This window comes from Otolemur garnettii, unplaced genomic scaffold (genome assembly GCF_000181295.1).
Source record: "Otolemur garnettii isolate 467f Iridium unplaced genomic scaffold, OtoGar3 scaffold00285, whole genome shotgun sequence".
NCBI classification, from domain to species: domain Eukaryota; kingdom Metazoa; phylum Chordata; class Mammalia; order Primates; family Galagidae; genus Otolemur; species Otolemur garnettii.
In genome coordinates, this window is record NW_003852680.1 from 907,207 (window position 1) to 918,409 (window position 11,203).

At 50.3% G+C, this 11,203-nt stretch overlaps 1 protein-coding gene across 1 annotated transcript in view; it reads left to right on the forward strand.

Annotated features, from left to right (window-relative positions):
- The window catches only part of RNF187 (ring finger protein 187), a 17,468-nt gene extending 9,597 nt beyond the window's left edge, over window positions 1–7,871 (forward strand). The window contains exons 2-5 of the mRNA XM_023508877.1: window positions 161–720; window positions 1,862–1,954; window positions 5,657–5,878; window positions 6,864–7,871. Of these exons, the coding sequence (XP_023364645.1) occupies window positions 161–720; window positions 1,862–1,954; window positions 5,657–5,878; window positions 6,864–6,866 (878 nt within the window). The 3' untranslated portion in view covers window positions 6,867–7,871. The remainder of the gene's footprint in view (window positions 1–160; window positions 721–1,861; window positions 1,955–5,656; window positions 5,879–6,863) is intronic.
- Window positions 7,872–11,203: the final 3,332 nt, after the last annotated feature.

Here is an 11,203-nt window from a genome sequence, read left to right on the forward strand (position 1 = left end):
GTACTAGGACCTGGCTGGCCAAGAGTGCCAGGACCTTAAAGGTGGAATGCAAATCTGCCAAGACCTTGTAAATGAAACGCACCACAACCGAGACCTTGTCCGTGGGCGCACCGCTGCCAGGACCTACCCCGCGGGAGGCCCAAAGCTGCCAGGACCTGAGAGGGTGGAGCGCACGGCTGCCAGGACTCCGCCCCGCGCGCGCGCGTCCCCGGCACTGGCGTCGTAGTTGTCGTCGTCCCGGTCCTCGTTGTCCACGCCAGCTCTCGGCCGTCCGCCGGGCGCCACCGGCCCTCTACACCCGCGCCCTCGCGGGCCCCTCCGCCCGCAGCCCTGGCGCTCCCCGCTGGCCCCGCCGAGGCCGCCTGTGCCCTGTGCCAGCGCGCGCCCCGGGAGCCAGTGCGCGCCGACTGCGGCCACCGCTTCTGCCGGGCGTGCGTGGTGCGCTTCTGGGCCGAGGAAGACGGGCCCTTCCCGTGCCCCGAGTGCACCGACGACTGCTGGCAGCGGGCAGTGGAGCCCAGCCGCCCTCCGCTCAGCCGCCGCCTGCTGGCGCTCGAGGAGGCGGCTGCGGCGCCCGCGCGTGACGGGCCAGCCAGCGAGGCCGCGCTGCAGCTGCTGTGCCGTGCGGACGCCGGGCCGCTGTGCGCCGCCTGCCGCATGGCCTCTGGCCCCGAGCCGCCGGAGTGGGAGCCGCGTTGGAGGAAGGCCCTGCGTGGCAAGGTGCGCGGGGAACCCTGGGAGGGTAGTTCTGTGCCCAGCCCACCCCACCGTGTCATTTCCCTTCCCACAGACCTGTCCCTTCTCTATCTCCGTTGTTCCCTCCCCTAGGGAGCTGCGCTGGGTCGTTCCACCGCCCGCCTCTCAGAGGCTTTTTCCCGTCCCATCACCTATGTCCCTCGGAGTCACATCTTCCCCGCTACAGGTCGCGTTCTTTCTGCCCTCTCCCCGTATCCTCTTGTTCCCCACCCCCGGTGTATCCTCCTCCAGCTTCCACAAGTTGGCTCCTCCCCCTCACTGGTCCCTGGGTGTGACGTCACTTGCTGGCCCAGCCCCCACCCCTTCGGGGTACAGGTGGCGCCCCGAGTGAAGTTGTGTCTGCAGACAATGGTGTCAGCCCCTGTAGTCCAGCATGTGTCCACCAGCCTGGTCCACCTTCTTGCCCACTCTCTGAGCCACCACTCATGGGGCACCTGGCTGCACTCTGGGTCTCCTCACTCATTCCCTTCTGCCCATCCCCTTCTGAAATCTTCCCTGCTATTCTCTTTGCCATGGGGCAGGAACTTGCCTTTGACATTGTTATTTCTGAGAGAACAGTCAGGTCCCTGGATACCCAGACAATGGCACCTGCACCCTGCGCGCTGGCAGAAAAGCCAGTGCCACGTGCTGTGACCCCTTCCCCATGTTCTGGGAATAGCAAGTGCACTTTGGGGTCGACCAGAGAGGTGGGGTTCAGTGGATGGGTTTCCACTAGATTCCAGAGCAAGTGCCCAGCTGGACTGTGTCAGTGGGCTCTCTTGTCTTCAGGGCTCCTGTTACTAGCAGAGCAACCACATCCCAATTAGAAAGGATGCACAGAAGACCATGCAGGCCTTTGGTACAGGACTGAACTCACCGCAAACAGGCCCACTTAGGAGCACAGAATTCCAGAACCCACCAAATGGCAGCTTTAGCCCTGGCACCCAGTACCATGAGAAACCTTTTAATTGGGTACACATTGCTGTCTGTAGACCAAAGAACATGAGTTTTGGGTTGTTTCTGGGACAGCTGTTAGTGCAGTCAGCTTGTGTGATGTCCCTCTGGGTGTGGTGGCCCGGGGACCCAGATCTTCTGCCCACTCTCAGTTATCAACCTCTCTCACCAGGAGAACAAGGGATCTGTGGAAATCATGAAAAAAGACTTGAATGATGCCCGGGACCTACATGGCCAGGCAGAGTCAGCGGCTGCTGTGTGGAAGGCAAGTCAGGGGCCTGTGGCAGCCTCTGGGTCTGGGTGAACTCAGGGATTGGGGGTCTCAGGGCTGTAGACAAAGGGCCAGGTTACTCAACTGCAGGGCTGGTTGATTGTGGGAGGAACCATTAGACTTTAATGAGCTCCAGGGTAGTTTTCTAGGGTATATTTGTATTTCCCAAATAGAATCTGGCAAAAGTGGAGCGGGGTCCTCTTTTTCTCCCCACATTTGTAGGTATTTGCTTCATCCAACTTTGTTTTATTCAAACACATTTGTAACTCTTTTTGTGGTACTCTTGGTTCTAACCTGAGAGCTCTCTGCTATGTCCCAGAAGAACCATTTGTGTGCCCAGAGGACTTGCTAAGTGTCTTAGTAAGTTTGGGCACATGTAAAAAAATACCAAAGTTGGGGTAGGTGAGACTGTAGAAATTTATTGCTCATAGTTCTGGAGCCTGGAAGTACATGATTAGGGCCTTGGCAGATTTGGTGTCTGGTGAGGGTCTGTTTCCTGCTTCATAGGTGGCGGCTTCTCACTGTGTCCTCACATGGCAAAAAAGACAGGGTCTCTCTGGGGTCCCTGATGTAATCACCTCCCCAAGACCCCACCTCCTAATACCATCACCTGGGGAATAAAAAGATGACATCATGGGAATTGTAAGGGGAAGGGAGTACACAAACATTCCTCCTATAGGAGAATTACTTTCCTCAAGATGACACCACATATAAAAACTATGCTTAGACTGTCCTTGGTGACTTTTTCTTCATGTATAGTGAATCTGTACTAGTTTCTTCAGGTTTCATAAAGCCCCTAAACTTTTTTTTTGAGACAGAGTCACACTTTATCACCCTTGGTAGAGTGCTGTGCTGTCACAGCTCACAGCAACTTCCAGCTCTTGGGCTTGGGCGATTCTCTTGCCTCAGCCTCCTAAGTAGCTGGGACTATAGGTGCCAGCCACAACACCTGGCTATTTTTTGTTGCAGTTTGGCCAGTTGTCTGGCTAAAACCCACTACCCTTGATATATGGGGCCGGTGCCCTTTCCACTGTGCCAGAGGTGCTGCCTTCTTTTTTTTTTTTTAAATCATATGAGAACAGTGGACTTTTAAAAACTATAGAAGCTCTCAGATTGTGGGCCTGCACCTTGAGGACAAGGCACTGGTCCTGTCACATGTTGGGGCTCTTTGTGTTCTGGGTCCAGCTCAGCTTTTGCCCACTCCACAGAGTTCTGAGATACAAGCTTCCCTCAGTGACAAGAGAGGTGACGAATTGGGTCCACAATGCCACTTGGAGCCCTAGCAGCCTATGCTGCCCTTGGGGACTGCTTTTAACTTTTTGCTTGTAAGAGTGGTGCAAAGCATGGTGTGCAGGTGACCCTGGGAGGTTTTAGAGACCTCTCATTTTTCATTAACCCTGTGTTACCTCAAAGGACTTTGTTTTGGCTTTAGATTTTAGCAGATCGGGGCTTTAAATTGGACTTGTTTTGGGGGGGATGGTGGCAGCATAGATGCTAAGAAGACAGAAGCCTTCTAAGAAGTGAATGGCGAGCCATCTCAGCCAACAGTAAGTACCGGGCAGTCATATGAATTCTCTGTCAGAAACAAAACTGTCAGCCTCTTGTGACCACCTGCACAGCGTAGCCCAGCACCAATAAGAGTAAAGTCAGAGTAGCATCTTGCTGTATTCTCCTATTTGCAAGGTCAGGCATTGGTTGAAGACTATCCAAAGAATGGCACATGTGAAGGTTCCAGTTTTAGTTGAAGGCTGATGGAATGGTTTTCAGCCCTTACAGTTCCCGTGAGGGTGTGGCAGGGATGGTCACTACAATAGTGGGTGTATATTCTGTCAAGTGCCTGGAGAGGCCTGTAGACTCAGCAGAGACACTGAGGGAAGTGCCTTCCCCTGGGCTACTGGCAGATAGAGGGTCTTTGTGTATAACTAAGCATGTTAACAGCATAAGGAGATAGAACTCTACCTCTCCCCTCTGAGGGTCCCTGGCTGGGCTTCAAAATTCAGTTGAAACAAGATAGATTAACAAGAAAAAAACATATGGATTTATAGAACCCAAGTTCTGCATAGCATGAGTGCTCTCATAAAGAAATGAGAACCCAGCTTGGTGCCCATAGCACTGTGGTTATGGTGCCAGGCACATACACCAAGGGTGGCAGGTTTGAACCCGGCCTAGGCCAGCTAAACAACGATGACAACTGCAACAAAAAATAGCCGGGCACCTGTAGTCCCAGCTGCTTGGGAGGCTAAGGCAATAAAATCACTTAAGCCCAAGTGTTTGAGGTTGTTGTGATCTGTGATGCCATGGCAGTCTACCAAGGGTGACATACTGAGACACTGTCTCAAAAAAAAAAAGGACGAAAAAGAAATGAGAACCCGTGGCTCAGTGCCTGTAGCTCAGTGGCTAGGGTAGCAGCCACATACATTGGAGCTGGCAGGTTTGAATCCAGACTGGGCCTGCCAAACAACAATGACAGTTCCAACTAAAAAATAGCCAGGTGTTATGGCAGGTGTCTGTAGTCCAGCTACTTGGGAGGCTGAGGCAAGAGAATTACTTAAGCCCAAGAGTTTAAGGTTGCTGTGAGCTGTGACACCACAGCATTCTACCAAGGTCAACATAATGAGACTGTCTTAAAAAAAAAAAAAAAAAGAGAACCTAGAAAAGCAGTTAGAATCAAATGGTATGTACTGAGTTGGATAAAGACTAGTGAACGTTATAAAAAACCAACTAGATTATGTTGGGAGGCTTAAAAGATAAGGGTTATTTTAACTAAGTCTATACCCAATTTTATCAGCCTCAACTTCCTGGTGTCCTTGATGAGAATATCATTTCTCTTGGTACAGGGAGGACATCTTTCAGGGGATTTCTTTTTCGTTGTTGTTTTTTTGGTCTATAGAGTCCAGCCCAGGCTGGAATGCATAGGTGTGATCATAGCTCACTGCAGCCTCCAGTTACTAGGCTCAAGTGACCTTGCTTCAGCCTACTGAGTAGCTAGTACTACAGACACACACTGTCATGTTAAACTAATTTTTTCTTATCTTTTTTAGAGATGGGGTCTTGCTATACTGCCCATCCTGGTCTTGAACTTTTTTTTTTTTTTGAGACAGAGCCTCAAGCTGTCCCCCTGGGCAGAGTGCCGTGGCATCACAGCTCACAGCAACCTCCAATTCCTGGGCTCAAGCGAGTCTCCTGCCTCCGCCTCCCAAGTAGCTGGGACCACAGGCGCCCGCCACAACGTCCGGCTATTTCTTGGTTGCAGCCGTCATTGTTGTTTGGCGGGTCCGGGCTGGGGATTCGAACCTGCCACCTTAGGTGTACGTGGCTGGCGCCTTAGCTGGTTGAGCTATAGGCACTGAGCCCTGGTCTTGAACTTTTGGCCTCAAGTGATCCTCTTGATTTCAGCCTCCCAAAGTGCTGGGATTATAATGGGGTTATAGGCATGAGCCTCCACACCCATCCTACATGGGAATTTCACCTGCTTTTAAGAAGCACAATGAACATTGGTGTTATCTTGCAGCTGCTGCTATTCTTGTTTTTAATTCAAAATAAGTTGATATGCCAGAGCAGCATGTCTTGGGGTGACATATTCTCAACTCCTTTTCCTCCAGGAGTGGGAGGTGGTTTGTGGAGAGGGTGGCCCCTGGTGCCCACTGGGGACCCAAAGACAGATGTGTCCTTTCCTGCTGCCTGCCTATCCCATAGGGACATGTGATGGACCGCAGGAAGAAGGCCCTGACTGACTACAAGAAGCTTCGGGCCTTCTTTGCTGAAGAGGAGGAGTACTTCCTGCAGGAGGCTGCGAAAGAGGAGGGGCTCCCAGAGGATGAGCTGGCCGACCCTGCTGAGCGGTTCGGGTCCCTGCTTCAGGCGGTGTCGGAGTTGGAGAGGAAGCACCGCAACCTGGGCCTGAGCATGCTGCTGCAGGTGCGGGGAGGGCAGTATGGGGAGGGCGATGGTGGGGGAGCAGATCCAAGGCACAGCGGGGAGCCCATGTAAGGGGTAATTTAGCAGAAGTCCAGTCTTAGAAGCACAGACTGACTCCCTATGCTGTGGCCTCATGGGGCTGATGGGGCATGGAAAATGACATGAGGGGGTAGCTACATCCCAAGTGCCAGAACCTAGAGAACCACTGCCCAACTCCAGAGCTCTTGAGAGCAGCCTCAGCCAGGAAATCCTCTGCATGGGCCTCTGGTCCCTGGGTACCAGGGGACCAGAGGGTACTTGGGTACTAGGTTTGGGCACCCCCAAACCTCAAGGCCTGCAGCGAACCACTCTGGGCATTTTGCACCTGGGGCTGTGATCCTGGGATCAGCAGCTTCCAGGCTAGGCAACTTCCCAGGCACTGGTGGCAACTGTAAGTGGCAAGGTTTTGACCTTGGGGAGATGAAGGTCAGGGGCTCAGTATAGGTGGGGGCCTACTATCTCCTAGGTCTGGGTTTGTCTGAGATAGTGGAGATATCTGTCTTTCTCTGTGTCTCTTTTTTTTTCTGTCTCTGTGTCTATCTGTATCTCTTATCTATCTCTTTTTCTCCCCATCTCTTTCTTTCTGTATCTCTGTCTTTCTCTTTTTCTATCTCTCTCTGTCTCTGCCTCTGCCTCTATCTTTTTCTTTTTCTGTTCCTGTCTCTCTGTATCTCTCTCTCTCTGTCTCTGTGCCTCTGGCACTATCTCTGTCTTTACTTCTGTCTCTCTATCCTTTTCTGTCTCCCTCTCTTTGTCTCTGTTTCTGTCTCTTTGTCTCTCTGTATCTCTTTGTCTCTGTTTCTCTTTCTCATCTTTTCCTTTTTGTTTGTCTCTGTCTCTGCGTATCTCTGTGTCTCTCTGTCTTTTTGTCTCTGTTTCCTTGTTTTTTTCTCTCTCTCTGTCTCTCACTCTGTTTCTGTCTCTTTCCCTCTCCCCTCCTGTGCAGTGATGGCGCAGACCCTGCAGGGTCCCCTGGAGCCCAAGGCAGAGGGGACGATCCTCACCTCCGCGGGAACCGTTAGCTGTAGACTGGAGAGGCATCTCCAGTGCCCCCCCGCCCCTGTTGTTCTGGATCATTACATGTTTCAACACAGTGTTCCTTTTCCCGTCTCCTTGAGGCATGGATGTTTCTGGGGCTGAAGAAATTTCCACTAGTGGATAGTCACTCCCCTACCTGTATCTGGGCCCTGAGGCCTATACCTTCCTCCCATGTCACCTAATGGCCTCAGTGCCTATACATGGGGACCTTGCTTTGGTGTCAAGGGACCCAAACGCCACACCCTGAAAACATGCCCTGGAGGGAGCTCTTCCTCAGCCACGCATCCCCAGGCAGAGCCCTGAGGAACACTAGTGGGGGTCCCTTTGGGGGTTAGTGTCCAAGAGAGGGAGTCACAGGGCCCTGGGATATACTTGCAACCCAACTCCTCAGGGAAGAGAAAGAAAATGCAGCACACTTGCTGCCCCCTGGACAGAGGATCCCTCCAGCCCTTGGGGTGGGTATGGGTCTACACAGCTGCCCCAAAACCCTCTTTGCGCTCCATCCTTCTTCTCTTGCAGGGTCCCCCTTTCCTGCAGGGGTCCCCAGGCCCTGCCATGGGATTTCATCTAGTTGTACTTAGGCTTGTTCTTTGTATTTCCTCTGGTAGATGAATCTTATACAAAACTCGTGACGTAGCAGTAGCACAGTTGCCTGCAGCATCTTCATGTGTAGATTAATTAGTCCAGTTCACAAAAACTCAGCACAGGGTAGACAGAAACACAGGTCGGGGAATATAGATGTGGGCAGACATTTAGATTTGGGCGTGTTCGGGGACAACTGGGACACAGGTTTCTCAGCCCTTGGGTTTCCCAGCCCTCAGAAGTCCCTAGCCTTGGTGCAATAGCTGTGAGCCTGAGCTGCCTGGCATGTGGGCTAGGCTCTCAATGCCAAATAAAGTGGGTTTGCTACAGCCTATGTGTGATCTTCATCTCTCTGTGTGTCTATGGGGCCTCTTCCCTCTGCCCCACCAGTTTCCAGTGTTAAAGGAAAAATTATTCAGTGGGCATCGTGGCTCATGCCTATAATCTTAGTACTTGGGGAGGTTGAGGAAAGGAGGATTGCTTGAGGCTGGGAGTTCAAGACCAGCCTGAGCAGCATAGTGACCCCATCTGTACATAAAATAGAAAAAAATTAGCTGGGTATGGTGGTGGGCACCTGTAGTTCCAGCTACTCAGGAGGCTAAGGTAGGAGGATTGCTTGAGCTCAGGAGTTTGAGGTTGCAGAGAGCTGTGATGACACCACTGCACTCTAACTGAGGAGACAGAACACACCCTACCTCAAAAAAATAAAATAAAATTATCCCATGAACCTTGTTCAAGTTGGCAGGTTGGACTTAATCAGGACCATCTTCACAGGTGCAAGGCCTATGGCCACGGGGCCATGCAGTGGGGCAGAGGGACTGGGCTCAACCCAGACACAGTGTGGGAGGCAGGTATGTATAACCAATGGGCACAGTGGGTTCTGTGGGTGGAAGGTTCCTGAGCTGAGACATGGGGCACCAGGGATTCTGGCTGAATCGACTACAACCCTTGCCGCAGGCCACGGCAGTATCCTGATGTTTCCTGAGAGAGGGAGCAGGATGAAAAACCATCTAGGATGGTCAGGTCCTGAGGGTGGGGGGTTCTGGAGAACTGAGTCTGCAGGGCTGTTGCTAAAATTGGATTTTACAAAGAAGGGCACAGATGGGCCCGAGGGAGGGAGTTCACGAGCCTTGCCACAGTTTGGCCAAACACAGTCTTTGTCAGCACCTTGGCAATTTACCAGCCTTCAGACCTCCCATCCACCCCTCGTGCCATCTCCCTGCCCTCGTGACAAGCCCATGCTTTGCATTCTTATGATGCTCCCTGGCTACATCCTGAGGACACCCAAACAGATCATCCCATGACACTAAACTGTCTTTGTTTCACCAAATGCAGCAGTGGCTTCACGATCCTCACAGAACCAAACTGGTTAGCAACAAACATCCCACCCAGTCAACTGCAAGCTCCTTTTGTAAAAAAACAAAGACCATTTATATTTATGGGATGCAATGTGATGTTCTGAGATTTTATATCTATATAATTGAGATATATATACACATATACACATCTCAAACTAATTAACATACCCAACACCTCATATACTCATTTTTAATGATGAGAATATTGGAAAGCTACTCTTCTAGCAATTCCAAGAACAGTTGTTCCTCTGTGTCCAAGGATTGGTTCTAGAACCCTCTCGGGCACCAAAATCCCTACTAGATGCTCCAGTTACTTAAAACTGGCTCTTGTCCACACATGCATACAGAGCACCAACTGTATACAATATATTGTTATCAACTGTAGTTACCATGTTGTACAACAATCTCTTGTAATGGAAACTGTATCCTTTGACTTACATCTTCTCAGTTCCCTTCCCTAGTGATACATATATCACCATTCTACTCTGTTGTTTCTATGTGAGTCAACTTCTTAGATTCCACATGTAAGTGAGATCCTATTTGTCTTTCTGGGTCTGACTTAGTTCACTTAACATAAGGTCTTCAGTTTCATCCATGTTGTTGTAAATGGCAGGGCTTCCTTCTCCTTTGTAGCCAAATGGCATTCCATTGTGTATGTACGACATTTCCTATATCTATTGTCTGTGGATGGACACTTAGGTTGATTCCATATCTTGGCTATTGTGAGTAGTGCTGTAGTGGACATGGGAGTGCAGCTATCTCTTTGACTTACTGATTTCATTTCCTTTGGATAAATACCTAGTAGTGGGATTGCTGGATCATACAGTAGCTCTGTTTTGAATTGTTTGAGGAACCACCATACCATTTTCCATAATGGCTATACTAATTGGCATTCCTGTCAACTGTGCATGTGTACGGTTCTCCTGTCCCCCCATCCTCACCAGTACCTATTATCTTTTTGCTAGCAGTCATTCTGACATAGTGAGATGCTATCATTGTGATTTTGATTTGCATTTCCCTGCTAATTGGTGATGTTGGACATTTTTTTTTATATGTATATGTATCTGTTGGACGTGTGTAGGTCTTCTTTTGAGAAATGTCTGTTGAGGCCCTTTGCCCCTTTTTTAATCCTGTTATTTGCTTTCCTGCTATTGAGTGGAGTTCCTTATCTATTTTGGATATTAACTGCCTGTCCAATGTACATTTTGCATATATTCTCTCCTAATCTGTGGGTTGTCTCTTCACTCTGTTGATTATTTCTTTGCTGTATAGAAGCTTTTGTAGCTTGATGCAATTCTATTTGTTTATTTTTGGTGTCATCAGAACTCAGTGTGGCTTTGAACTCCTGGGCTCAAGCAGTCCTCCTATCTCAACCTTCTGAGTAGCTGGAACTACAGCTGTGTGCCTCCCCACCGGGCTAATTTTGGAATTTTTTATAGAAATGGTGTCTTGCAAAACTGCTCAGGCTGGTCTCGAATTCCTGGCCTCAAGCAATCCTTCTGCTTTGGCCACCACCACTGGCCAATTTTTGCTTTTACTGTTTGTGCTTTTGGGGTCATATCCAAGCAGTCAGTGCCCAGACCAACACCAAAGAGTTGTTCTCCTATATTTTCTTCCACTGGTTTTACAATCGCAGGTCTGAGGTTTAAGTCCTTATCCATTTCCAGCTGACTTTTGTGTATGGGACCCTTCCTTGATAGACTGTCTTCCCCAATCCCTAGGACACCCACTGGTTTTGAGTTTTCTCTGGCCTTTTTGATACCTCTCAGTCTCTTTTACAGACTCTGCCATCTTCATGTGGAAGGACCCCTTGCATCACTGGTAGGTCCTTCCTGTCCTGCACACACCTGCTGCATGGCCGTGTGCATTCTCTGGTCTCACACTTACCTTTCCAGTGTGAGTCTCTCTCCCAAACTCTTACTTGAAGTCTGCCTGCCTCCTGCACAATGCCTGTGGATGTCCATCTCAGACTCCCTTGGTCCAAAACTAAGGGACTGACCCCTGCAATTCCTAGGCAGGTGTCTGGGAGTCATCTCTGTGCCCTACTTTCTTTGAATAGACTTAGCAGGTCTGTGAGGGAACAAAGATAGCTTTTCCTCCAGACACAGACTAGACATTGTCTTACCTGCCACCCAGCCAGGGTCTACAACACTGCTGTACACCCAGGAGCCAGGAACCTCACCCCAGCCCCCATATCCTAACAATTCACCCTCAGCTGGTAGAGAGATTTCCTTTTAAAAATATGTAGAATAGGCTCGGCGCCTGTGGCTCAAGTGGCTAAGGTGCCAGCCACATACACCTAAGGTGG